The sequence below is a fragment of the Puma concolor genome, chromosome B2 (assembly GCF_028749965.1).
Source record: "Puma concolor isolate L17-30 chromosome B2, mPumCon1.1.hap2, whole genome shotgun sequence".
In the NCBI taxonomy this organism is placed as follows: Eukaryota; Metazoa; Chordata; class Mammalia; order Carnivora; family Felidae; genus Puma; species Puma concolor.
This window is the reverse complement of record NC_141671.1, coordinates 3,021,318-3,048,558: the sequence shown is the minus strand read 5'-3', so window position 1 is coordinate 3,048,558 and position 27,241 is coordinate 3,021,318. Positions and strand designations below refer to the sequence as shown.

Below are 27,241 nucleotides of genomic sequence, written 5' to 3'. Positions count from 1 at the left end.
GAAAAACTCTGTACATATATGTCATTTTGCACATTTTCACGAACAATACAATCCCAGAGGTGGTTTCTGGGCGTAAAAATAGATGCATTGTTTTGAAAGAGATTGTCAAATTTTCTTCCATGAAAGGATTACCAATTTTCAGGGCCCCCAGTGGTGACTGAGAATTAAGATCATGGAGTCTTACTCAGGAATTTCCATTTCTAACCCAACATACAATGACTGGCTTGTAGTGAGTATTAAAGGCGAAATAAAATGTTAGTTTAACTGGTTGGAAGGATTGGGAAATACAGTGGGGTTTTGGTGGCGGCAAGAAAGCATTTTAAAATCTGCTTTGGCATCTTTTTATCCTAGCAAAGTCACAAGACTACTGGCAAGGAGGTGGACACAGAAGACTTTTATTTGTCACTTTGCGTTGGCCTATTACTACAGAGATTTCTTTCAGAAACTGGAAAGAGGAATAGATAAAAATTACTGAAGTTTCATTACTACCTTAATACAACAGGGTGGCGGGGGACCATAAGTAGCAACTGGCCGGAGTGCCATCGATTTACTGGCTTTCCGGTAGCAAAATGCTTTACTACTGCCATAACGTGTTTTCACGTTGGTTATTCCACGTGACTCTAACACAGACAAAGATACCGGCAAGAAGACAAAGGAACATTGAGTGACTAAGAGCTGCAACCTTCCTTTAGACCTCTCATTGTCATCTGCGAGTTATTCCCATTTTACAGAGGGAAGACGTGGAGATCTGTACCTTATGCAATTTGCTGCAAGACACAGCAAGAACTGGCCCGATGGGGCCAAGAGCCCAGCATGGTGCTAGGAACATAGTTAATGCCCAATAAATCTGAAGAAATGAGGGGTTACTGTAGAAGGATGATAAAAGCAAAGGCCTTCATTTACACTTTCCTTTCTCATCAGGGCAGGGATTATGCCCTAAAAGAGGCAGCCAATCCTACCAAAAGCGAGGACTCAAATTTGGCAGCTTAAATTCCATTCACGTTATTATTATTATTATTATTATTATTATTATTATTATTATTTGGCTGTGTGGCCTTGGGTAAGTGAGTTGTTTTGCTTTACTTGAGAAAGGGAGGTGACCGTGCCCACTTCACAGAGCTGTTCTGAGGAGTTAACATGCACTGAGCACTGTACCTGCCATATTGGACGCCGTGCACCTGCTGGCGGTGTGTCCATCCTGCAGATCAGTACTCAGAGCCGTGCAAGGGGTGGAGCTGGAGCGAGAGCCGGGAGTTTCCGCTCCTATCCAGGGAGCCCAAGAACTTCGCTGCACCTTGTGCCCACATGTGCAGAATGGCGAATAGCACGTGGAGGCCCACATTCACTGACTAATCTCCTTTTCTTGCTTTAAATATCTAAAGCTGAGCCCTTAGGGCTCTTTAGTCCCTGCGAGGGCACCACGAAGACTGCCTTACCTCCGCCCAAGACCACCTCGGAGACTCAACGTAAGCTTTAGCACCCACCTCCCCCTCCTCCACCTTTGGAACGAGGAAGTGGGATGAATTGTGAGGCTTTCCCGCCCGTGTTCCTCTAGTTTCCACTTGGTCCGCAGAGTTCAAGCAAAAGGCTGGCCTCACTCCACTCTCCTTTCCCTTCAGTGCTCCAGGTTGTGACTTTTGTCCTTGGGGTTTCCGCTTATACGGCCATTATCAGGTGTAGACACGGCAAGCGCGGGAACGCACGGGGAAGGGTGTTGCTAAGCGCCACCACAATGCTGCAGTCACGTCCAGGGCACCACCAAGCCCGTCACCCAATCAACATGGCAGCGTCAAACCCACCTCCAGCCTCCTGGACGAGGAGACCCGAAGGGTGCTTAAGGTGTCCCTGGAAAACGTGATCCAGGACGCTGTCACCTACCCAGAACAACACCCGTTTCCCTAATAACGACAGTGCACCAGCTCTTCCTTAGCAAGTTTAAGTGGCTCTGAAAAGAGCCTTTGGGATTGGTTAACAGGACACTTACTTGGCAAGTCTACTTGGAGCTGGTGTACTTGGTGACGGCCTTGGTGCCCTCGGACACGGCGTGCTTGGCCAGCTCCCCGGGCAGCAGCAGGCGCACGGCCGTCTGGATCTCCCGGGACGTGATGGTCGAGCGCTTGTTGTAATGCGCCAGGCGCGACGCTTCGCCCGCGATGCGCTCGAAGATGTCGTTGACGAACGAGTTCATGATGCCCATGGCCTTGGACGAGATGCCCGTGTCGGGGTGCACCTGCTTCAGCACCTTGTACACGTACACCGAGTAGCTCTCCTTGCGGCTGCGCTTGCGCTTCTTGCCGTCCTTCTTCTGCGCCTTGGTCACCGCCTTCTTGGAGCCCTTCTTCGGGGCCGGGGCGGACTTGGCTGGCTCAGGCATGGCCCGGACGATGCAGGACGCGCTCAGAAAAAACGAAACTGTACGGCGGGTAAGACGCCACTTGTCCGGTTTATATAGAAACCCTTATGCAAATAAGGTGTAAGTTACAGTCCTGGGTCTGATTGGTGGCTAGTCAACATGACGTCACTAGTTAGCCCTGCCCAATCACGACGCGACACTCCCAAAACTGCATTCTCGTTGGAGAAAATAAAGCCACAAGCTTAGCCAATGCAAAGCCTTCTTTTTCGCGCCCAATCAGGGCTATAAAAAGTGCTGGTTGTGTGCTCGTCTCGCCAAGTGCCTCTAGAGTGTTCAGGTGGTCATGTCTGGACGCGGGAAGCAGGGCGGCAAGGCTCGCGCCAAGGCCAAGACGCGCTCGTCGCGGGCCGGGCTGCAGTTCCCGGTGGGCCGCGTGCACCGCCTGCTCCGCAAGGGCAACTACGCCGAGCGGGTGGGGGCCGGCGCGCCGGTGTACCTGGCGGCCGTGCTGGAGTACCTGACGGCCGAGATCCTGGAGCTGGCGGGCAACGCGGCCCGCGACAACAAGAAGACGCGCATCATCCCGCGCCACCTGCAGCTGGCCATCCGCAACGACGAGGAGCTCAACAAGCTGCTGGGCCGCGTCACCATCGCGCAGGGCGGCGTCCTGCCCAACATCCAGGCTGTGCTGCTTCCCAAGAAGACCGAGAGCCACCACAAAGCCAAGTGAGAAAGAAGCTTGGAAACCACTGAAAAACAAAAGGCTCTTTTCAGAGCCACTTCTATAGTCCTAAAAAGGTGACACGACTTGTTTTCTTTCGTTCAGGATGATTGAAGTGCAATTTCTAGTTGGGCTTTAGCTTCCTGTTCACACTTAAGAATTGGTATTGTAGTGGCCAAGGAGGGCAGTCTGCCCCCAGGTTACCACATTGGTATATTACTCTGAACTAAATACACTTGGGAAACCTCCACTGTGTAAAGACACTCAGACTCCTGCTGTTTCTCTGAAAGCTGGATCACCAGAGATAGGAATTCTAAAGACTCGGGAGCTGCAGTTTCTACTAGTCTGCTTTTGTTCAACTTGTTCAGTCCAGGATATCAAACATGTTTTCTGTATTTTGCCAAATCCTCAGGTTTTTGTCTAAAAACTAAAAACTTCTGCCTTGGTCATTGATTTGGGGTCGGAAACTTCAGTGGGCCTCTACATGTAATAAAACGCACTTTTTTGTTATTCTAGTTCTTAAACCAGGTTAGGAGTGGGTACAATGAAGGGAGAAGAATTTTTTTCCCTTTCCTACAGTGTTTAGGATACTTTGCTAACAAGTTAACATTTGTGAACTAAATAGACTAATTTCAAAGTCATTTATTTGAATGTACAAGGACATTAAATTGATTCAAGGTGACCAGTATCTGAAAGTTTGTTGTAGGTGACAATTTTACTATCAAGGTAACTGGGCAGGATGCAGGAGTGGTTTCCATATATGGTACACAAAACCACTAGGGTGTCAGGAAGATGGTAATTTTGAATTAAAAAATTGCCTTTAAAGAATAATTTGGTTTTCATGATCTGTTTACTAAAAGCATTCAAATACAGTTTATAGTATTATAATTATTCATGTGTATATTCATGTATATGAGTATATACATATATTACCACATGGCCAAACGTGTAGATGTCCAACATAGCGATACAATCTTGGTCGTAACAAGGATGGCACTGAATGCTAAGAACTGGAGTCCAAGTTTTCATGATGGAGACCCAGTTTGAAAGAATAGAAATGCTTCTGAAAAGCCAAAGGCCCGTTTGAGAATAGTGAGTTCAAAGATCCTGGTCCGTTGTCCATATTTCTACACAGGCAAAGCAAGATCCTTGTATACTAGTCCTTGGAAAAGACTGGAATATTTATGCTACTTACTAGTTTTGCAATCTCAAGAAATGGATGCACAAACACTATTTTTTTCTGTGGCCTCATTTATTAAATTGTAACGTATTTCTACTTTCCGAGAATTTCCGTTTCATATTCAGGTGCTATACATTAAGGACACAACAATAAGACCCTGCCTGTCCAAAAGAAACTCATTCTAATGGGATAAAACCCAAAAGTAAATAATCAAAACACAAGATAGCAAGACAAATAAGCACAGGACTTTGGGAGGACTAAGACGGAAGGATAAGGAAGGAGAGGGAACATCTCATCTGAAGCCTGGAGGAAACTGGGAATTAGAGGAAAGGGTGGGGATCTCAGCAGAGAATGAGCAGCAGCAGATTCATGGCTCGTGGTATTTCAGGCAATGACACAAAGTTCGACACTGGCCACAGGGCAGATTGCAAGAGACAGGAAGAAGCCAGAAGGGATCTGTAGGCCACTTGCTTGGTTTTAAAGACCTTTATATACTGATGACTCCCAAGCCTTACTTTCTATGTACTAATGACTCCCAAACCTTTATGTCCATCCCAGACTTACCTCCTGAGTTAAGACGTACATATTCACGTACATTCTGAAATTCCTGCAGATCTCTAGCAAAGTGAAAATGCACACCCCAGACTGATCAGACCATCCCTCCTCCTTCAGTGAGCCTTAGAAGATGGCATCACATTCGACACGTTAGCATGAGCCAAAATGATCTGGGGTCACTGAGCGTGCATTTTTGCGTGCCATTCCTATAGCAAAACTCAATTCCTCTTATGGGGTGATGAAAGCACACCTTGAAAGCCCAGAAAGAGCTGAGGTAGGTCACGAGATAATCAGTTTAGCACATGGAGTGGTTTCAGAGACTTGGACTATCCATTTTAGACCCACAGATCTAAAAATGACCAGGTCCACACAACTAGAACTACTCACTGCCCCTGAATAAGTCTTCATATAATCAGAACGGAAAGACTAACTTGGAGAATTGTACTTTTTGCATACTTTGCCCCACCAGCAAGAGTATTGATCAGGGTGGACAGGGCCCTTCTTAATAGCTGTTTCCCAGCCCAGGGGTAAGGAAAGCTTCACTTTTACTCAATACCAATCTGTTTTGGATCAGCACGGCCTCGTGTGTGTGTGCGCGCGCATGTGTGTGTGTGTGTGTGTGTCTGTGTGTGTGTAGGGGAGGGTAAATTGGGAGGGTGGGAGGGCACTTTCCTCCAAATATACCTTCCCTTCCAGAGGAAGGCAGATTACGGAGAGGATATTTATAATACATTGTTTTGCTGGTAGAGGCTAGTAGGGCATTTTTAATTGGTAAAATACTGGCGTTATGGGGCGCCTGGGTGGCGCAGTCGGTTAAGCGTCCGACTTCAGCCAGGTCACGATCTCGCGGTCCGTGAGTTCGAGCCCCGCGTCAGGCTCTGGGCTGATGGCTCAGAGCCTGGAGCCTGTTTCCGATTCTGTGTCTCCCTCTTTCTCTGCCCCTCCCCCGTTCATGCTCTGTCTCTCTCTGTCCCAAAAAAATAAATAAACGTTAAAAAAAAAAAAAAAATTAAAAAAAAAAAAAAATACTGGCGTTATCTTGAAACTCTGGATGTGGAAATCACAGGCACTAGTTAACCATGAACCCCACTCACGTGAAGGCAATTAACACAATCAAGATGGGTGATTTTAAGTTAGCAGTTGTGACCTTGGAACCCAGCTTCAAGAGTACAAAGTAACTTAGAAATTTCTTCCCACCTGCCTCAAAGTTGAGAAGGGACAGGGAGAACAAGAAAGGGAGAACATGTGCGGGTAGCTTCCTTGTGTTTACATCAAGTTGCCTACCGAGAAAAAGGGTTTAATGAACCCCAGACCATAGTGGTTAAACAGGACTAAAAGTATAAATCGGAGCGCAAGCAGGCCAATAGCTAAGTGCACTTGTGAGGGTCTTTACTAACTTCCCAAAACACTGTAAAGTGCCCGGAAATGGTCGTTATTCACCGGTGAAACCAACCCATCAATAACTGTCACAGGGAAACAGTCCTTTTCAGCGTACATGTGGTGGCTCTGAAAAGAGCCTTTGGGAAGGAGTGACAGACCTTGTGGCTCAGGCCCGCTCCCCGCGGATGCGGCGCGCCAGCTGGATATCTTTGGGCATGATGGTGACGCGCTTGGCGTGGATGGCGCACAGGTTGGTGTCCTCGAAGAGCCCCACCAGGTAGGCCTCGCACGCCTCCTGCAGCGCCATCACGGCCGAGCTCTGGAAGCGCAGGTCGGTCTTGAAGTCCTGCGCGATCTCGCGCACCAGCCGCTGGAACGGCAGCTTGCGGATCAGCAGCTCGGTGGACTTCTGGTAGCGGCGGATCTCGCGCAGGGCCACCGTGCCGGGCCGGTAGCGGTGCGGCTTTTTGACGCCGCCGGTGGCCGGCGCGCTCTTGCGGGCCGCCTTGGTGGCCAGCTGCTTGCGCGGGGCCTTGCCGCCTGTCGACTTGCGCGCCGTCTGCTTCGTGCGAGCCATGGATTGGACGTTGGATGCCAGTAAGAAAAGAAAGCCGGTTCCGTTTTATTTATAGTGAGAGTCAGAAGCTGATTGGACAAAAGGGGACCAGCCTACACAACCGGTAACCGGATTGGTTAAAGACTCGAAACTTTTATGGAGCGCCGAGTGTGCTGATGGTCTTGTCCACGACCTCAATATGTATTTTTTGTCCGCTTTATATTAGCGATTTCCCGTAGAAATAAATGCAAGCTACATAAGAAACATATTTTCACATTATATCCACATTAGAACAAAATAAAAAAACAAATTATTTTAAGTATTTTGTTTAACCTAGTATTTCCAAAATCATTTCAACATGTAATCAGCAACTGTTAGATATTTTACATTCCTTTCTCCAAACTCTGCGGAATCCAGTGTGCATTTTACACCTACAGCACTTCTTAATTCAGACTAGCCACACGTCCCGTGATCACTAGACACAACTGGCTACCATTCTGGACAGCTCAATTCTATACCATCTCCCCTCAATTTTTTATACTTTTTACATTTTGGGATTTGTTATTTTTCAACAAGGAAATTCTAACTTGCATGCAAACAATCCACAGACTAGAAACTTCATAGGGAAACATTGTTCCACGAACTTCTCTTTTTAAGAGAATACAAACCAATTCCATTGCAGCATACTTTATTTTTCTAACTTGGAAATTCAAAATTACGATACCTGTCTTGTTTTACTAACGGGGGAGGAGAGACTGGCTTTGCAAAGGACATGAAGCATGGTGTGTAATTTAGCAGAATTACTCGTATTCCTGTCTTAAGGATTATCTACTTCCCCACCACCAGTAACCTATGGTGGGTCTACCCATCTGCATGTACATCCAGAAATTCTCACTCGAAAGTGGCAAGTCCATACGATAGGTTCTTTGCATGACATGAAAAGTTAGACGACGGATTTGAAAATTTTAGGACTAGGAAGTCGAACTTTTTACTCAATTGCTTTTACTTAACCTATTAAGTTGTGAGATTGGTGACGCTTCAGAATTCTCAGAAACAAAAGGTACTTCGTGTACAGCTCTTCACAGGCAATTGTAGGTGGCTCTTAAAAGAGCCTTTGGTTTAAGCGGGAGAGGCGTTGTAGCAAATTAGTCCAGGATTCTATTTCCCCTTGGCCTTGTGGTGGCTCTCGGTCTTCTTGGGCAGCAGCACGGCCTGGATGTTGGGCAGGACGCCGCCCTGCGCGATGGTGACGCGGCCCAGCAGCTTGTTGAGCTCCTCGTCGTTGCGGATGGCCAGCTGCAGGTGGCGCGGGATGATGCGCGTCTTCTTGTTGTCGCGGGCCGCGTTGCCCGCCAGCTCCAGGATCTCGGCCGTCAGGTACTCCAGCACGGCCGCCAGGTACACCGGCGCGCCGGCCCCCACCCGCTCGGCGTAGTTGCCCTTGCGGAGCAGGCGGTGCACGCGGCCCACCGGGAACTGCAGCCCGGCCCGCGACGAGCGCGTCTTGGCCTTGGCGCGAGCCTTGCCGCCCTGCTTCCCGCGTCCAGACATGACCACCTGAACACTCTAGAGGCACTTGGCAAGACGAGCACACAACCAGCACTTTTTATAGCCCTGATTGGGCGCGAAAAAGAAGGCTTTGCATTGGCTAAGCTTGTGGCTTTATTTTCTCCAACGAGAATGCAGTTTTGGGAGTGTCGCGTCGTGATTGGGCAGGGCTAACTAGTGACGTCATGTTGACTAGCCACCAATCAGACCCAGGACTGTAACTTACACCTTATTTGCATAAGGGTTTCTATATAAACCGGACAAGTGGCGTCTTACCCGCCGTACAGTTTCGTTTTTTCTGAGCGCGTCCTGCATCGTCCGGGCCATGCCTGAGCCAGCCAAGTCCGCCCCGGCCCCGAAGAAGGGCTCCAAGAAGGCGGTGACCAAGGCGCAGAAGAAGGACGGCAAGAAGCGCAAGCGCAGCCGCAAAGAGAGCTACTCGGTGTACGTGTACAAGGTGCTGAAGCAGGTGCACCCCGACACGGGCATCTCGTCCAAGGCCATGGGCATCATGAACTCGTTCGTCAACGACATCTTCGAGCGCATCGCGGGCGAAGCGTCGCGCCTGGCGCATTACAACAAGCGCTCGACCATCACGTCCCGGGAGATCCAGACGGCCGTGCGCCTGCTGCTGCCCGGGGAGCTGGCCAAGCACGCCGTGTCCGAGGGCACCAAGGCCGTCACCAAGTACACCAGCTCCAAGTAAACTGGCTTTTCCCAGGAAGATCGGATTCTCCAGACCCATGCCCCAAAGGCTCTTTTTAGAGCCATCCACGCTTTCTAAAAAAGAGCTTGTTCGCTGTTAGCTTTGTTTAATGTAGATTGGGCGTTGTATATTCTCTTAGAAGTAAATAATTTGAGAAACTGACATTCTTGTTAGGATTTGCCTCGAGCATTTTAGCATTAAATTTGAAGTTGCTTTTTAGTATGAAATTTTGTGTACTACGAAAAAGCCAAAGAAGTTATCACCTCGGCTCTGTAAATTGGGCTGCAATACTATTCAGAGGTTCCTGTGGTAAACTATGTAGAACATAGTGGTTTCTGGCTTCGACTTAATCTGTGCGTAGACCTACGCTAGTTTTCTCCCGAGTAAGAGGGTAAGACAGGATCATGGGGTGTGGGTCTTCGTTGACAGGGCTGGTGCCATCTATGTGCCCCCAGGCTCCCGTGATTCTACCTCCTGCTCCATCTTTTACTGCTTTATAGTTGGAAGGTAATGTTAATGTCAGGACAGCAGCGCTGATTGAAAACTTGGTGACTTAACGTCACCAGACAGCGTAGTTCAGACTATTCTATTCTCTAGTTCCTCACCTGGTCACCTCTGTCAGTTTACCCCACGAAGGCGTCCATACCGTGCCTCCCCCCGCCCCCTCGTAAAAGTATAAGCATTATTAAAGGGCTTTCAGTAAAGGTGTAACAAATACAGTCTGAAAAATAAATCTGAGCCCTTTCCCATCAGGCTAAATGAAGACTTGGAGAAGTTTCTTTCTTTTCCTTCTCCGCCTTTTCAATTCTCTTTAATATTCCCAGTAACTAACTCAGTCTTTTTATTTGTATCAAGTCCACCGTTCTTCACTCCTCCATGTATGCAGCAAATTGGTCTCCAGTGCCTAGTAGGTGCTAAGACACTTTCCTGCAATGAGAAAGTCCCAGCATCTCCAGAGGAAACAGAAGAAAATGGGGACTGTGCAAATAAGCTGGGAAGTGAGCTAAGTGGAGCCTGCTGGGTGGGTAAGACCCTGTAGCGGGGAGAGAAGCCTGCTCCAGGCAGGTTGGTCTGAGCACCTAGCACACCCTTAGAGACTTTGGAAGCTACTTTAGAGTGGCTGGAGGCTGGGATGCCTGGAGATGAAGGTGGAAAGGCCAGCCGAAGGTGGGGCAGAAAACCTTAGATACTGTGAAGCCCTGCACACCTTGTCAAGAAATATAATGTTTATCTACTGGGAGAATCCAGACCGCAGAAATTGAAAATGTTGCAAGATGTAGGATTCTGAATCATTTTCCCGGTGGCCTAGGTGAGAACAGATTGAAAGGGAGTGAGATCCGGGTCAAAACGTTGGAAATACCAGCCACGGGTGAAGTCGGGACTAAGGAGGCAGCAGTCAGAAGAGGAGGGCGGACGGGGAAAAGGAAGCAGAAAGGTCAGGCCTTGCTGCACACGGACGGACTGACAGAAGGTGGCGGAGCACAGGCTGACGTCCAGCTTTCAGCGGGAGCAACGTCAGTGCTCAAGAAAGGGGGCTCAGAAAGGGGACTTGGGAGGAGGAGAGGCTCGCCACGCTCATTCCGATCGGGTTCCAGACTCGCTGCCCCCAAATACGGCACCTTGGCCCTTGGCATATATTAATATCTTGAGCTTGAAAGAGTTTGAGAAACTAAAAAGCTGGAAGGTCGCTCGGACCCCCCTCCCCCCACCCCCCACCCCGCTCCGCCCTTTGACCCTGAGGCGGGAGAAGAGCCTCCCCAGGGAAAGGTGCCCTCCCTGCACCCAGGGGAAGGGAGGCCTTCTTGTCACCAGAGACAGGGGAATTGGGGGCCAAAAGGCCACTTGAAAAAACCTTATTATTTCTTCAATTGACTACCCCAAGCCCAAAGCCCTGTGTCTTGTCAATTCCTCACAAATTCATCTTTTTTCTAAAAGGTATGGAGGTTCCCCTGCGAGAGTCACTTTGAGATGTCCTGCTCTCGTGAAGGCTCTCGTGTAGCATGGAATAATTCAGTAAGATTTGGACCCTTTTTTTCCCCGTTGGTCTGTCTCATGTTGGTTTAATTCTTAGCCAGAGATCCGAAGAAGATTGAGAATTCTCTATTTCCCTACATTTCATTCAGCAAATATTTATTGCCCCGATACTAGGAGCCAGGCCTCGTTCTAAGCCCAGCAATGTGACAGTGACCTGGTTCAGAACAAGTCTCAAAATGCCCCTTGGACAAGTGGACTATTTGGCACAAGGACTAAAGCCACTCAACAACCTCACAGGCCAAGAAAAACTTTTGCCCCTCCCTTAACTGCCTTAAAGGATTTCGATAAGGGGTTGATAACAGAGGGAGAGCTATTACCAGTCAGAACGTTTAATGTGGAAAGATGTTGCGAGGCCGGGCAAACATCTGATTAACCAAACAGCGGCCTGTGATTGGCCCTCCTCTCCTTTGCAGCCCCAGGTCCCCGTCCCATCCCTCAGCCAGGGAGGGGGACTCAGCCTCGACTGCCTGACTGCCTTGGAGTCTCTTATTTTTTACAGGGCTTCTGTACTTATGAAATCAAATTTGTTTTTTTCCCCCGTTAATCTGTTTTATGTCATTTCAATTAGTGGGCCAGCCAATGAACCATGAAAGGAATAAAGGGAAAATTTCCAGTTCCTACAATGTACAAAATGACGAGATCTTTCTTTTAAAGATGTCAATTTTTCTGCCCCAGTTAATAAGTGCAATGCAGTGATGTGAAAACTTCCAAAAGGGGTTCATTTTTCCTTTAAACCTGAAACAAGATCCAGTATTTTGCAGGGGAGCAGAATATACCACCTCGAACTATGTCGCTTTGGTGTTTTATCAGTGATGGTAAACTCACATGCACAACAGTTATCGCTGGCACAGGTGAATGTGATAAGAATTTTGTGGAAAGTGTAGTAATATTAATCAAATACCACAAAATCTACATCCTTTCTGACAAAGCATTTCAACTCTAGGTTATCCTCAGATTTATGTATAAATCTCCTTTAAAATTGAAAAAAAAAGCACATTATGTTAAGTACTAGAACATTTGTTTAAAATGTATCATAGAAACTGCTTATGATGGAATATTACACAGATATAAAAATAATCACTTTTTTCACCTTCAGTCATGTAACTTTTCCAAAGTTCCAAGTGAAAATAGATTTCCTTTGGCAAAGGAAACTGATTAAAATATAGAACAGAATAGACTTTTTGGTAATAGTTCTGTCAGGGAGGGAGAATATCCTGTCCGTTTCTAGGTCCTTCTAGCTAGGCTAAGAATCAAATTGACATGAAACAGATTAACAGGAGAAAATCAAATATAATAGTGTATGTACAGGGAATCCACACAGACATGACATTTCAAAGACAGTCCAGCAAAATGAGGCATATGTCAGGCTGAACTAAGGAGGGGGCAGGGGTCTGGGACTTCAAAGGGAAGGAATGCACTTCTGAAGAGTTTGGTTAACCAATGTCTGCCGGGCCACTCAGTGGGGCATAGAGAGGACTCTGATCAAACAGGCCTTGCCAGGTCCCTGCCCATCTTCTATACATAGTTCATAATATAGTTATCGACTGTGAAAGCTCGCTTCCTGGAGCAGGTCCTCTATGCAATTTCTTTTTATTTAGTTGTGGAGGAGGTAAAAAGCTTTCCTGAATTTGCTGGATTTTAATAACCTTCACGCCAAACTGGCCCATCTTAGTGGCCTGCCCTTGCCCCCACAGTTCCAAGTATGAGTCACTGTTAAAAGTGACACATCGATCAGTGGGGAAAAGAATTCTTTTAAACATCTGGTTTATTAAGGATTTACTAGAGAATTGGTTAAAGTGTACTATAGAGAATTCTTAAGGAAGAATACCACGTGGATATTAAAAACGTCTTTTTCTCTTTAGAGAGAGGAAATTGACTAAAAATATAATCAGCATAAAGAAGTTCCACAGTCCCTATGCACGGCACTGTGTAAATTTTCTTTGAAAAAAATACGTGCATATGTCTGTTCACCAAAATATCAAAGTAGCCAGTAGTCGTAAGTGCTCTTTGTATCCTGGGGTAAGAGCTTGCTAGTTTATTGCTTGCCTTTTTTTTTTTTTTTTTTTTTTTTTGCATTTTTCATAACGTTCAAAAGCAATTTTTAAAGTTTTAACACGTGGTCACAAAAGGTACTAGGTATAGAACAAAGCAGCACAAGGAAACCGAAGGCTTTTTTTTTTTTTTTTGGTCAGACTTCCCTCCCCCACTGGGTGGCACTTCGCGGCTTCCTTAGGTTCTCAGTTCGGTCCGCCAGCGGATATATAAAAGCCCGCAGCTCTGGGGACGTGATAGGGTTTTGTGAAGTCTTTCTTGTCGGCATGTCTGGTCGCGGCAAGGGCGGGAAGGGCCTGGGCAAGGGAGGCGCCAAGCGCCACCGCAAGGTGCTGCGCGACAACATCCAGGGCATCACCAAGCCCGCCATCCGGCGGCTGGCCCGGCGCGGCGGCGTCAAGCGCATCTCCGGCCTCATCTACGAGGAGACCCGCGGGGTGCTCAAGGTGTTCCTGGAGAACGTGATCCGGGACGCCGTCACCTACACGGAGCACGCCAAGCGCAAGACGGTCACGGCCATGGACGTGGTGTACGCGCTCAAGCGCCAGGGCCGCACCCTCTATGGCTTCGGGGGCTGAACTCCAGGTTCCCGGTTTCTGGGGTTCTGCGCACCCCCGTCCCGCCCTGTCTACAAGCAAAAGGCCCTTTTCAGGGCTCCCCCCACTCTCACAGAGGAGCCGTGACGCTAGTTTGATGCTCGCTGGTCCGCGTCCCGCACGGGTCGCTCCCTCTCCTGTTGGCAAACCTACAACAGCGAGCCTTTCCGCCTGGCTTGGGGTCTTGTTAGCTGAGAATTCGCTCGAGGAAGCAGGTCGTGTGAAGAGGCTTCTGAGGCCTGCGGTGGACACAACTTCCTTTTTGAGGCTTAACTGTGGGCCTGCTGGGGAGACCCCCTCCTGTGATCGGCCCCTTGCCAGAAGTCCTGCAGAGTCCGCTTGGCAGAGTTGAAAAAGTTTTCAGACTTAAAGTTAGGGAGGTTTTTATTCTAAGAAAGGTGGCAATCTATTTTTAAGTTTGTAATTGAGGGCTCCGCCCCCTCTAAATGTCCCCTGTCAATCAGGTCAGTGGTGTCTAAGTCTGGAGGGGCCACTAATGTCCTATTGTTCGTCATCACTTCCCACGAAGAGTAGACAGCTTTTAAAAGTTAACGCTAAATGTGTTTTTGTTATGTTTTAAGGGCAAGGATCCTAATCGGCGCTCGTTCAGCGTTAATTTATGACGTACAAATGGTGGGTGTAACACATGGAAAATGTACTTTTAACTCGTGGGAAAATGTCAGCTTTGGCACCAGCGAGTGGACCCTCGTGAACTTTGGACATAAAGACGAGTCTCTTAAGCATGTAAAACAAAATATTGTGAAAGTTAAGACGTAAATGTCCTGTTGTATAACTTTGCTTACCGAAGTGATGCGGGGTGGTGAAACGTCTAAACAGTCGTTATAGAAGCGTCACTTGGTTGTGAGAGCAGGTTCAGTTCTAAGTCTTTCCTGGGCCTCAGTTTTTTCACCTACACGGTTAGGAGGAGGAAGCGGAGGAGGAGGAAGAGGAGGAAACCTCACTCAAAGGATTATTTTGAGGATTGAGTTGTTAATGACAAGTGCTTGAATCCTGCCTGCCACACAGAGCTGTGTGAAGCACTTATCATTTGCGTTCCGCCACTAATGACCTCCGGGTGTGAGCAACTTTTCTTGAACAACCACATTCCAGTAGAGATCCAGCCACATTAACAGGAGACACTATAGTCTCTTAGGGAGCCGTGCATAATACTCTGGTGTATGTTTTTTTCCAAACAACTGTGCAAATGTTAGAGATACTCTATTTATTTATTTATTTATTTATTTATTTACGGAGTAGAATTTCGTGTTTCATTACTTACATGTGACACCCAGTGCTCATCCCAACAAGTGTCCTCCTTAATGCCCATCATCCATCTCACCCATCCCCCACCCAATGGAGGTATTCTCTTGATTATTCTTACAATGTATACTTGTTCATTTGTACTCATTCTGGGTTTATGCCTTGCTGGCCTCAAAATACACCACCAGACAAGCTGTCCTGTGGCCCAGAAAGACTCAGACCAAATTTAAATGCTGGGGATGCGTGTGTGTGTGTGTGTGTGTGTGTGTGTGTGTGTGTGTTGTGTTTGTTTTTAATACATTTGAGTACATAGCCTGAGACAGGGGGAAAGACGTGTGGTAAGTTAAGGCTTGGGTAAGGGCATGAGGAGATAGATGGACCACAGCAACTGAATCATTTGTTATGTATTTAGTTACCTTTCTCTCTGCCACATACAGCCTTTCTTCTTGAAGACTACAGCCCAAGTTGGGACAAGTGGTTCCTCAAATGGAAGGCGCCCGGGGCCAATGACAGGGAGCTAGTCTATGGAAGACAGACGGTTATTCCTGGTCACAGCTGTTGCTTACTAGTTCACCTGCCTAATGGACATGTGTTTGATTTGCGTATCTTAGGCAAAGGACATGTGGGGCCAGGATGGACATCACCAGAGGGTGACTGAATCAAGGTACTACGTGTTCCAAATATATTTAGTGTATCACGAATATTTAGTGCCTTACGTATCTCATGCATATTTAGTGTCTGGTGTTTCAAGTATAAAAGTGCCTCATGAATATTACATGTCTCTTGGTCCTTTACCCCTTCTTTATATCCTTAATACATACACACTCCACTTTCTAGGTATTTACCTATACTTAAGACAGAAGTTTCATCCATCACATTTGTTTCTCTAGCAGTATGAATATCTGCAAATAGTAGAGAAATATACACTTTGAAATGTTTAGGGAACCAACATCAAGGCTTTTTATCAACTGTGATACTTCATCTTATGATGAAGTATTTTAAATTTTATCTTTTGTCTTACTTGGTCTGTTTTAATGATGGTTTGAAAAGGGGATAAAGGAAAGGCCTACTTGTTTTAAGAAGGATCAATTAGTTCTAAGCCTATACCAACCACATTATAATAACCGCATTCCTTGGATTCCTTGGATTCCTAGCATTTTGCATAAAATCCAACCATTATTCTGTGAAGTTTTGTAGATGGAGCCAATCAATATATAACCTGTTTTCAACAGAGTCGATAGTTTTAAGATTCCTGACAATTTACCAGGAGTTCTTTTAATAGAATATTTTTTAAAAATTTGAGGAATCCATTTGAAAAAGACAACAATTACAAGTATAAGAGGACTTTAGTAAGGGAATTTTAGCCACAACCAAATCAGTTCATTCAGTCCTAACTAATTAACTCTTGCTTTGCTGATCTTGGGTTAAGTACCCTGCTTCTAATACGGCTTGGAAAATCTTAAATCAGTCCCAGGGTAGAGTCTGACAGGTATCTGGTACAATTATTTATTAAAGTTCTTTTGATGCTTCTTCTGTATAACTCAATTTCAGATCTGTATTTTGTAGCATGGGCCTGTAGAGAACCGCATAAGGAAAAATAGTAACCATCCGTTGATGACTAGACAATGTCTGGTTAATTTACTATATTAATCAGTGTTACCATTATGGAATAGGATAGGATCTATTTAGGTATGATACTGTGAATACGGAGATTGATAAACCTCCAGGAGCCTTCTGATATTTCCCGGAAAGTATTTGTTATTTTTTTTGCCATGGCGTTGATATCTAGGAACAAAGTCTGTTGGTAGTTTTGTGTGGTTATTGTATATAAATATAAATATGTTCTATCCAACTTAAGTAAAATTGTTAAACATTTATATTAAAAATATTTTATCTGGTTAACTTAGGAATGTATAGTTTTTTTTTGATTTGCCCTCTTTTTTCCTATTACACGATATATAAGAAAAGAGTTCTCACAATTGTATATTGCTAGTTACAAAGTACATCTTTTCTCATAAAATGAGAAAATATGTGTGGCTTCCTGGCCACGTGGGAAACTACAAGAGGAGTTTAGATACAAGTAATACCTTCAGAGTTTCATTATTCAAAATTTGGGGCCTGGATTTATGAAAAGTAATATCGAGAACTTTTGAATGTTTCTTTAAATCAGGCTATGAACATAAGCCATGGATTTCTGAAGACAAGTACTAGAATATTAACTATAAAAATAAAAAATAATGTACAGAATACTTAAGGATTTTTTTTTAGTTGTTTATTTTTAAGAACTGAGAGACTGTTACCAGACTTATTCAAGAAATCAGTGGAAAGCCGCAAACAGAAGGTGTTGGGGAAATACAATCAAAACCAAATTCTCCCGACAGACAATCTCCTACAGGAATAGCAAAGACAAAAGGAAATCCCATTCAAAACACTGTGGGTTTTGCAATTTAGAGTCATATGTTAGCTGAAGTTAGCGCAAGTATTCCCAGGAAAATGAGAGATCACAATCATTAAGAAAGACCGCACTGCATTTCCGAGATGCATCCAGGGTCCTGAGTTGGGAGAAGGCCAGGTGCATATTTAGTATTTGACCTCACAAAGGTTAACTCTTGGTGAAGCACGGGCAAATGTTTAAAGTTTTTAATTTCAGCTTTAGGGGGAAAAATATCTATCTATCATCTATCTATCTATATCTATATCTAATATCTCGATCACTGTTTACTTTTTTTATATACCTGTGGGAGTTACTACTTCGGCCTGTGTATATGCATTGGCCAAGCTTTCTACCAACATCCAGATTTTCACCTTTGACTTTGGGTTTCTTTCTCTACTTGCTAAGATCTGGTCTGGAGGAATATTAAGACCTACTTTTGGGGCGCCTGGGTGGCGCAGTCGGTTAAGCGTCCGACTTCAGCCAGGTCACGATCTCGCGGTCCGTGAGTTCGAGCCCCGCGTCGGGCTCTGGGCTGATGGCTCGGAGCCTGGAGCCTGTTTCCGATTCTGTGTCTCCCTCTCTCTCTGCCCCTCCCCTGTTCATGCTCTGTCTCTCTCTGTCCCAAAAATAAAATAAACTTTGAAAAAAAAAATTAAAAAAAAAAAAAAAAAAAAAAAAAAAAAAAAGACCTACTTTGAATTTAGGTCTGGGTTCATGTCCTAACCCCTTGATTCCTTTTCCACTCTTCCACTCCCAAGATCCCTGCAGTAGCTCCTCTGGGTTTAGGGTCTGCCTTGTTTTGTCACCCTAACATTTCTGTAATGCAACCTTGTTTCCCTTGTTACTTAGTTGGGATGCCTTCCAATTGCGTCCCACCCTCAGCAGCCCTCCGTGGGGGATCAGCCTGCAAGTCTTCTACCACCTACCGGTCTCCCCACTGGGTGGAAACCAGGATCCGAGCCGGGGGGCCAACCACGTGCTGCATGCATCAGAAAGGGGGCAAGGAAGGACGGCTCGTCACTACTGCTGCTCTCCAGTCCCCTTAGCACGCACTGGTTTCTTGAGCAGAGGACACAGGTCAGCAGAATAAAGGCCACTAAACAGGAACTAAACTTGAAAGCGTCGAGAATACTAAACGCACCAAGTCACGAATTCAGCGCGGAGACGCGGAGTCCGTCTCGTCTGTCTCAACCCTGACACATGTACACCTTGTGGACAGAAAAAATCGTCCCAGTTCTTCAACTGCGGCCATACCGAAGCTCCTAGTGCAGCATTAAAACCCCAAACGCCAGACTTTTAAGTTAAACAGAACACCAAGCATGTTTGCTAAATACACTGATGCCCAAGGAAAATGCACGAAAATGTGGGCAGTTTGCAGTAATACTTTCCTAGTCTGGACACGTAAGGAATAGGAGTGCAAAGGCCAGAATAGGAGTTAACAAAGTCAGAGAACACAAAGCGAAACCCGCGTCACGGCTCCTTCGCTGAGAGGATGGGGGCCCTGAAAAGGGCCTTTTCTGTGCTTGGGGAGGTCGTAGTGGGTCCCGGGCGCTCAGCCCCCGAAGCCGTAGAGGGTGCGGCCCTGGCGCTTGAGCGCGTACACCACGTCCATGGCCGTGACCGTCTTGCGCTTGGCGTGCTCCGTGTAGGTGACGGCGTCCCGGATCACGTTCTCCAGGAACACCTTGAGCACCCCGCGGGTCTCCTCGTAGATGAGGCCGGAGATGCGCTTGACGCCGCCGCGCCGGGCCAGCCGCCGGATGGCGGGCTTGGTGATGCCCTGGATGTTGTCGCGCAGCACCTTGCGGTGGCGCTTGGCGCCCCCCTTGCCTAGGCCCTTCCCGCCTTTGCCCCGGCCTGACATAGCTACCTAACTACGTTCTGTGAGTAAGTCACAGCGATGGCCCCACTGTCCCGACCGGCGTTATTATAAGCAGTCGTCGGACCTGATTGAGAACTGAACGCGCGGGCGGGAACCGAGGCGCCGCGACCGCACGCCGGGCTCCGCCCCTCTCTGGCTGAGAGCCAATGGCGGTGTGGGGGAGGGAACGGAGTGAGGAGTTTCACTTTTAAGCTCTAGATTTTTCTGAAACCGTTGATATTTGTATCTGAAATTATATCTTCCCGTGAGAATGTTCACAGGGGCTCATTTTTTTTTTTTATAAGCAAGTGCTGTCCTTTCTCCTTCAGAAAGGGATGATTGGGAAGGGTACCCTAGGACGCCACCCCAAAATAGGAGTGGGGAGCTCAGACACACCTTCCCCAAACATGCCCCGTGCGTGTGAACGGTACGGTATACGCCGCCCGCACGTAGGCCTGTCTGACATAAGGGCTATTTTTGAGCAGTTTAGAGAAATACCAGACGGAGGAGAATCTCTAAAACCAGAGGAGAACTCACACTTTCTTAAGGGGAATTTCACATTTATGAAGGAGATCTCAGTCGGTGTCTCCCTCTCTGTGCCAGAAAGAGAAGGACGACTAGATCAGCACGGAAACTTGTCCCTGGAGAAAGCCCGGCCTTGATTCTGCAGAACAACCTTGCCTTGTTTACCATCCTTTTCCTGGGAGCCCATAACCGGCGCCCTGTGCACGCCCCTCCCGCATGACATCTTTTGTCTTTAGTGGAAGATGGTATGTAAAGGGGGTGGCTTGGGCCTTTTCAGGTGTTCTCAGTTTTTCAGACTATCTCCCAGGAATACATGACGTGCATGTCATTACTCTTCTGCTTGTTTTCTCTGGTTACTCTGCCTTTGCTATGGCAGGGGGCGTGGGGGGCGGGAGGGGGGACGTACAGAACCTAGCAGGGTAGAGGGTTACTTATTTTTCCTCCCCTACAGTGTTCTTTTGTATTACATCAATGTTTTACATTGCAGTTGCATTAGAGGGCCTAATTTGCCATGACAGGTCTCATGGTTTCTTTTCAAAAATTTCTGATGTAGTCTCACAAGGTTCCTTTCATGGGCAACTTTAGAATCATTGTAGCAGTTTCGGGGGGAAAAATCCCTTTAAGATTTTGATCACAATTGCATTAACTGTAAATTCACTGGAGTACAATTAAAGCCCTACGGGGGCGCCTGGGTGGCTCAGTCGGTTAAGCGCCCGACTTCAGCTCAGGTCACGATCTCGCAGTCTGTGAGTTCGAGCCCCGCGTCAGGCTCTGGGCTGATGGCTCGGAGCCTGGAGCCTGTTTCCGATTCTGTGTCTCCCTCGCTCTCTGTCCCTCCCCCATTCATGCTGTGTCTCTCTCTGTCTCAAAAATAAATAAACGTTAAAAAAAAAAATTAAAAAAAAAAAAAAAAGCCCTACAAAAATGACGTACTTATATCCATAAACTTACCGCTTGCAGTTTCTTTTAAGCCTTTTAATTTTCAACGACTAAAATGAAAATTTGGTTTTCATATAAGACTTAAAATAGAATATTCTTCGCGTACGTTGGATTTTATTTCTTAAAAACAAATACAAGATCATAGTCTGAAATTTTGACACCAATATAATTTTGTAAACTACTGTAACTAACGTCACCCATTGTTCAAGTGTGTGTTTTAGGAACCGGTTAATAGCTGAAAAAAAAAACAAACAAACAACTGCGGTTTGAAATTGTATCTTCTCTACTGATTGGGTTTTGGTCACTTGCTTATGGTTTCTAAATCTTTGTTCATGTACAGAATGGGATTGGGATAGTAACAGTAATCACCTCATAAACAGTGTAAGAATTAATGAAGATAATTTATGTAAAATACTGCATATACATGGCATGCTTCTATTTAATATAACAAGTAATTTTTATTTTTAGTACTAAATTTAAAATATTTTATATTTACTTTATACTTTAAAATATTTTCACCTTAATACACATGAATTTAAAACATTGTACATGATGTACACAATGTTAAATAACTAACATTTATTTTTACTACATATTATGTTATTAACAGAGTCTATGTTTATTTTAATATATTATATTATGTGGGGGAAGGGCGAAATATTTCCTTTCTTCCCTTGCTAATCTAATAATTAAATTGATATGAGACAGATTAACAGGAATGAAACAAACCATATGTATGGGAGTCTCATAAAAATACAGCCCCCACAGGTGCCTGGATAGCTCAGTCTGTTAAGTGTCCGACTTCGGCTCTGGTCATGATTTCACGGTTTGTGGGTTCGAGCCCCGCGTCGGGCTCTGTGCTGACAGCTCAGAGCATGGATCCTGCTTCCATTCAGTGTCTCCCTCTCTCTCTGCCCCTCTACTGCTCACACTCTCTCTCTCTCAAAAATAAACACACACACACACACACACACACACACACACACACACACACAAATAGAGCACCCAGGAAATGAGGCTTATATAACATATTGAACTAAGGAAAAGGGAAAGGGTCTGTCTGGAGGTTTAAAAGGAAAGAAGACCTGGGGCACCTGGGTGGCGCAGTCGGTTAGGCGTCCGACTTCAGCCAGGTCACGATCTCGCGGTCTGTGAGTTCGAGCCCCGCGTCAGGCTCTGGGCTGATGGCTCAGAGCCTGGAGCCTGTTTCCGATTCTGTGTCTCCCTCTCTCTCTGCCCCTCCCCCGTTCATGCTCTGTCTCTCTCTGTCCCAAAAATAAATAAACGTTGAAAAAAAAAAATTTAAAAAAAAAAAAAAAAGGAAAGAAGACCATTCACAGGAAGGAGAGAGAAGGTGTTTGGAAAATAAAGGTTGCCCTGTCATGCAGATACATTTCCCAGGATAAAAATATCTCTCAAAAAATAAAATAAAATAATAAAAGGTATCTCTGGTAGTACCTTTTCCTGGTACAGGCCCCCTTTCCAATGTAAATTTAGGCAGGTAAGGGGGAACATAAGAGGTTTTCCTGAATCTGCTAGGTTTTGATTGCTGTTAGCTCAAAATAATCCTTAGGCCAAAGAGATATATTTTGGGCTGGAGAAATCTGCTGTCCCTCAATAGATTTTTTATGGACATTTATTTTGGTCAAAATGTATTTTTAATAGTTATTACCCTAAACAAAATGAACATGTTACTTTTTTCCTCTGTTTTCATTTCTATATATGTATGTACATCTTCATCAAGTATTTTGTTTTGAAATAACTTTTTTTTTTTTTTAATTTTTTTTTTCAACGTTTATTTATTTTTGGGACAGAGAGAGACAGAGCATGAATGGGGGAGGGGCAGAGAGAGAGGGAGACACAGAATCGGAAACAGGCTCCAGGCTCTGAGCCATCAGCCCAGAGCCTGACGCGGGGCTCGAACTCACAGACCGCGAGATCGTGACCTGGCTGAAGTCGGACGCTTAACCGACTGCGCCACCCAGGCGCCCCTGAAATAACTTCTTTTTTAAAAATTTTTTAATGTTTATTTTTAAGAGAGAGAGAGAGAGAGAGACAGAGACAGAGCATGAGTGGGGGAGGGGTAGAGAGAGAGGGAGACACAGAATCCGAAGCAGGCTCCAGGCTCTGAGCTGTCAGCACAGAGCCCGACGTGGGGCTCAAACCCACGAGCTGTGAGCTCATGACCTGAGCCGAAGTCGGATGCTTAACCGAGTCACCCAGGCGCCCCTGTTTTGAACTAACTTCTAATCAGTGTTTTAACAGCTAAAAATGTAAGTGAAGGATGATCGCAGCAGAGGGTCCATTGCTACTCCCTCTTCACGAAAGCCCTGTCTCTTGAGATACTACCACTGCACCAGGAAAACCAATATTTTCATGTAGACAACTTCAATAGTAAGCATATAGAAAAATCTGGAAGCCGAGAGATTTATAAAAACCACACAAAAGCAACCCTAGGGGAAAGTCACTGAAGCCTCAGAAATTTGTACTGGTTGGGGGATCCCTAATTCTCTGCCCTTGGTGTTTGCACCCCGGCCTGCATCCCTGCCTTCCTCCAAGCCGCTGGGGCCCCTGATCACTTGAGCTGTTTTGTTATTCAACCAGGTAACTCATATTCATCGACAGAAGTAGCATTTATTTAAATGTGAGATTGTTGGTAGATTGGGGGAGGAGGCAGGAGGCCGATCAAATTAAGGTCATCAAGCACAGCCTCTTTCCAGATAAACACCATGAACTGAAAAAGGCAATTTACGTCTTTCCGACTGGTCTTTGCTCCTTGGACCCGTCTCATCTTTACGCTGCCTCCCCTTAGATTGACTCCAGTTCCTCCATGGGATCTCTTTTTTATTTACCTTTCCATCTCTCTTTTTTTTTTTTGTTTTTGTTTTTTGTTTTTATTTTATACCACGTACCTATGTTATAAGGATTTTTATTATTATACAATTGACACAATTTATTGACTATATTTTGTGGGGTTGTCATTGTGTCATTTGTGTTTAGGAAGACACAAATATGAATAAAACCCAGTCTCCACTCTAAGGGACTTTGTAAACTGATGGGTGAGATACACGGGAAATCTAACATGGGAAGAGGTGCTTTCAGAATCTGCAGAGATGGAAATTAATGGAGAGACCAACGCCAGAAAGAAAGCTTAAACACTGCTTTCCTCTGTGTCAATTATACTTCAATTGTTTAATAAAATGTTCTGCCACTAAAATTGAACTTTACCTCCTATGAAAATGATTTTACAGTATAAACTATGAAGTTGTCATCAGTCCTTCTGGATCTGATTGCAATTACAAATATCTGAATTATTTCATCAAGAGTTTTTGAAAGTTTTGTTCTATTTTTTAAAAAGAAGTTTTTATTCATTTATTTTTTTGATTATATAAGTAATAATAGTGATGAAGTTTTTTTAGGGGGGGGGGGTTGTGACATCCAGAGACGATGGCCAAGAAAGAATGTTGAAGACGTCTTGGGTGCAAAAAGGTGATTTTATTAAAGCACAGGGACAGGACCCTGGGCAGGAAGAGCTGTCCTGACAGGTAGAGTAAGTCTCTAAGGTATTTTGGAAGCCAAGTTTCCAGGACCTTGAGGGGGTAGCTGTTGCTAAGGGAACACCATTTATTATCATTTAGTAAAACCTCAGTCATGAGACCCTTTAGATGTATGGGGGTCTCTTATGGGGGGCCATAAGCTTGGAGTAGGATTACCAGCATATATCTTGGGGCAGTTGAGATAAAGGAAGTAGACTGACAAGATCCTTAAAGTTGGGATAATGTAAAGCCAAGGTTCCCTTTTGCCCCCAGCAAAGTGCCATCATGGAGGCAGCTGACCTCCTAGAGGGAGGTCACTCTGCCGGTTTCAAGGACTTGCCAATGGCTGTAGGCAGTAAGGGAATTTAATTTTCCATTTGCCTTAGTTTCCCACAGCACCATGGCCAGCACTTAAACCCCTTTCCTTCGTTCTTGGGCGGTCAGGGGTGTCCGAGGAATATCACACATGTCCCACCTGGGGCGGGGGTGTGTGCCAGCTTGTGCTTTGCCCCTCAGTCGGCCTCATGCTCCCTCATCAATAGTACGCACTTTATCCAATGACCTTGGAGCTATAGGCAACTAACAAAAAACTCAGTTAACATGGAATTATAAGCGATAGTGTATCATGCTTGAATATATTTTACTTAAAACAAAAATGTGTATTTTTTTGCCAATTGTTTGATTATGGGTTCATCGGTTTGATAAATCAAAACCATGCGAATAACATAATTTTAATAACAATTTAACAATGTAGTCGTTCTTGTGAGAAATACAAACAATGCAAGAAAGCAATTACTAGCGATTTGATCTGTTAAGGGCGGCCAAAACTTGTCCTTTCTTTCCTTCTAGGTCCTCTGGCTGGTCTGACAATGAAGTTGACAGAGGACAGATGAACAAGAGGAAAACATTTAATTTGGTACATGCAGGAGTCCCACCAAGACTGGTGAGGCTCTCCCACAGTCAGGCAGTCGAGGCTTGCATGCTACTGAGCTAAGAAGGGGGCAGAGGTCTGGGCTTCAAAGGGAAGACTGTTCACAGGAACACGGGGAAAGGATGTTCAGTAAACAACAGCTTGCCAGGCCTTGTGGAGGCAAGGAGACAGGGAGAAATTTGCTCAGGTCCTGTGAGCTCCCCACAGCTCTTTGCACCTAGCTCCCACTTCGTACTTACCTCTGGTGACAGCTCTCCTCCTGGCCCAGGCCCAGTCACATCCTTGTAGGCAGTAGAGGGGGTGGTAAAAAGTCTACCTGAGTATTTTGGGGCCTAACTGTCTTCAGCTCATAAAACTCCACTCGTCAAAGTGTCTCATGCTGGGAGATTTGTTCTGAACCTTGTCACAAAAGCCACATCAATCATCAAAACAGCGTATTTTATGATTAAACATGGAAAGAACTCCTAGGCCTTCCTTGGAGCTGTGTTAACTCATTCTATTTGACGTTTCCCATGCTAAGAGAAATAGCTGTTCAAAATTTACAAATTTGATTAATGCAGGTGACTTTTTAAGAGGAAACAAAACTGAATAATCAGATTCACTGAAATCAGGATGTGGGTCCTTTGACATCGAATAATCGTAACTTTGAAAGAAACGTTTTTAAAGGTGACATTTCCCTCCTATCTGGGATTGCTGTGTTCACGGATTCTAGGGGGTTTTTTGCCTGTGACTGAAGTTCAGATTTCACGATAGGACATACAAACCTTTGAAGAGACCCAGGAAATAAACTCATTCACATAGACTAGACGCGGCATCGAAACTTAATTTTATTAGATCTTCGTGAGGAAAAACTAAACATTGGCGGAGGTGTACTTCCGTGGAGAGGAATGGAAGACGCCCTCCAGCTTCTGACTTGGTGATAAGGGCGTGCTGGTGGCCGAGAACAGTCAGAATAGGCACTGGGACTCATTGGGTGCCAGTATAGTTTAGGTGAAAATCTGACTTACAACGTCCACCTCTCACGTCTGCTGCAAAGGCACAAGGTCTCCCCGATGTTTTCCCTGCCGTCTTTACTTCACCTGTGTACAATTATGAAATGCATTGTCTGCCTGAACTTATTTCAAACAAGGAGTCCACCGGCCTGCAGGACTAACGCAGGACATATAGGAGGGGGGAGTCTTTTTCAGGAGGATTCCATTGAATTAGAAGAGGGAAGGCTAGGCCAAAGTCACAGGCTGCCAAGTTTGGGTTCCACATGGACATTCGATCCTGCGGGAAGAATCAAGGACACCCAAGTTTTCTTCTTATGGGTTCCTTAGGGCAAAGGTTTGTTTTTGGCAAGGTGACTTCTTTTACTTCAAGGACTCTTGAGCCGATTGACAGACCTATAGATTTTCTAACAGGATTTGCCACTATTCAACACCTGCTATCCCAATGACAGAACGTGAGGCACAGCTCTTTTCCTTGATTAAGTGGATGGCTCTAAAAAGAGCCTTTTGGTTTGGACAGGAGACTTGAGCTCCAGACTAGGCCATATTTCTACTTGCCCTTGGTCTTGTGGTGGCTCTCGGTCTTCTTGGGCAGCAGCACGGCCTGGATGTTGGGCAGGACGCCGCCCTGCGCGATGGTGACGCGGCCCAGCAGCTTGTTGAGCTCCTCGTCGTTGCGGATGGCCAGCTGCAGGTGGCGCGGGATGATGCGCGTCTTCTTGTTGTCGCGGGCCGCGTTGCCCGCCAGCTCCAGGATCTCGGCCGTCAGGTACTCCAGCACGGCCGCCAGGTACACCGGCGCGCCGGCCCCCACCCGCTCGGCGTAGTTGCCCTTGCGGAGCAGGCGGTGCACGCGGCCCACCGGGAACTGCAGCCCGGCCCGCGACGAGCGCGTCTTGGCCTTGGCGCGAGCCTTGCCGCCCTGCTTCCCGCGTCCGGACATGACGGAGAAAATATCACAAACCTGAATAGGCTCAGTACGGGCTGAGCCAGAGATACCCTATTTATAGTCTCTAATGGGCGCAAAAACAAAACTATCCCATTGGCTAAAATTACAGTTTCGCTGCAACCAATGGGATGCTGGT

General features: G+C 45.9%; 8 protein-coding genes across 8 annotated transcripts in view; 3 read left to right on the top strand and 5 right to left on the bottom strand.

Moving 5' to 3' along the window:
* The window catches only part of LOC147580609 (histone H2B type 1-C/E/F/G/I), a 505,297-nt gene extending 502,865 nt beyond the window's left edge, over positions 1-2,432 (bottom strand). Inside the window, exon 1 of the mRNA XM_086705778.1 lies at positions 1,993-2,432. Coding sequence (XP_086561904.1) covers positions 1,994-2,374 — 381 coding nt within the window. The 5' untranslated portion in view covers positions 2,375-2,432 and the 3' untranslated portion in view covers position 1,993. The remainder of the gene's footprint in view (positions 1-1,992) is intronic.
* A 226-nt stretch (positions 2,433-2,658) lies between these two features.
* Positions 2,659-3,591, top strand: LOC147580608 (histone H2A type 1-E-like). Its single transcript, XM_086705777.1, has one exon. The coding sequence runs from the start codon at positions 2,697-2,699 to the stop codon at positions 3,081-3,083; it is 387 nt and encodes a 128-aa protein (XP_086561903.1). The 5' UTR covers positions 2,659-2,696; the 3' UTR covers positions 3,084-3,591.
* Positions 3,592-6,095: 2,504 nt separating this feature from the next.
* Positions 6,096-6,802, bottom strand: H3C10 (H3 clustered histone 10). The gene has a single exon (XM_025917007.2). It carries the CDS (start codon positions 6,764-6,766, stop codon positions 6,356-6,358), a length of 411 nt encoding a protein of 136 aa, XP_025772792.1. The 5' UTR covers positions 6,767-6,802; the 3' UTR covers positions 6,096-6,355.
* A 922-nt stretch (positions 6,803-7,724) lies between these two features.
* On the bottom strand, positions 7,725-8,332 carry H2AC13 (H2A clustered histone 13). Its single transcript, XM_086705776.1, has one exon. It carries the CDS (start codon positions 8,294-8,296, stop codon positions 7,904-7,906), a length of 393 nt encoding a protein of 130 aa, XP_086561902.1. The 5' UTR covers positions 8,297-8,332; the 3' UTR covers positions 7,725-7,903.
* Positions 8,333-8,582: 250 nt separating this feature from the next.
* Positions 8,583-9,067, top strand: LOC147580606 (histone H2B type 1-C/E/F/G/I). The gene has a single exon (XM_086705780.1). It carries the CDS (start codon positions 8,619-8,621, stop codon positions 8,997-8,999), a length of 381 nt encoding a protein of 126 aa, XP_086561906.1. The 5' UTR covers positions 8,583-8,618; the 3' UTR covers positions 9,000-9,067.
* Positions 9,068-13,319: 4,252 nt separating this feature from the next.
* On the top strand, positions 13,320-16,843 carry LOC147580605 (histone H4). Its single transcript, XM_086705782.1, has one exon. The coding sequence runs from the start codon at positions 13,352-13,354 to the stop codon at positions 13,661-13,663; it is 312 nt and encodes a 103-aa protein (XP_086561908.1). The 5' UTR covers positions 13,320-13,351; the 3' UTR covers positions 13,664-16,843.
* A 2,024-nt stretch (positions 16,844-18,867) lies between these two features.
* Positions 18,868-19,260, bottom strand: LOC112853454 (histone H4). The gene has a single exon (XM_086706022.1). It carries the CDS (start codon positions 19,237-19,239, stop codon positions 18,928-18,930), a length of 312 nt encoding a protein of 103 aa, XP_086562148.1. The 5' UTR covers positions 19,240-19,260; the 3' UTR covers positions 18,868-18,927.
* A 7,380-nt stretch (positions 19,261-26,640) lies between these two features.
* Positions 26,641-27,138, bottom strand: LOC112853589 (histone H2A type 1-J). The gene has a single exon (XM_086706020.1). It carries the CDS (start codon positions 27,097-27,099, stop codon positions 26,707-26,709), a length of 393 nt encoding a protein of 130 aa, XP_086562146.1. The 5' UTR covers positions 27,100-27,138; the 3' UTR covers positions 26,641-26,706.
* Between the last annotated feature and the right edge of the window lie 103 nt (positions 27,139-27,241).

Bases quoted from the DNA above. Each gene is read 5' to 3' on its own strand.
- LOC147580608 (XM_086705777.1), top strand. From the start codon at position 2,697: ATGTCTGGACGCGGGAAGCAGGGCGGCAAGGCTCGCGCCAAGGCCAAG.
- H3C10 (XM_025917007.2), bottom strand. From the start codon at position 6,766: ATGGCTCGCACGAAGCAGACGGCGCGCAAGTCGACAGGCGGCAAGGCC.
- H2AC13 (XM_086705776.1), bottom strand. From the start codon at position 8,296: ATGTCTGGACGCGGGAAGCAGGGCGGCAAGGCTCGCGCCAAGGCCAAG.
- LOC147580606 (XM_086705780.1), top strand. From the start codon at position 8,619: ATGCCTGAGCCAGCCAAGTCCGCCCCGGCCCCGAAGAAGGGCTCCAAG.
- LOC147580605 (XM_086705782.1), top strand. From the start codon at position 13,352: ATGTCTGGTCGCGGCAAGGGCGGGAAGGGCCTGGGCAAGGGAGGCGCC.
- LOC112853454 (XM_086706022.1), bottom strand. From the start codon at position 19,239: ATGTCAGGCCGGGGCAAAGGCGGGAAGGGCCTAGGCAAGGGGGGCGCC.
- LOC112853589 (XM_086706020.1), bottom strand. From the start codon at position 27,099: ATGTCCGGACGCGGGAAGCAGGGCGGCAAGGCTCGCGCCAAGGCCAAG.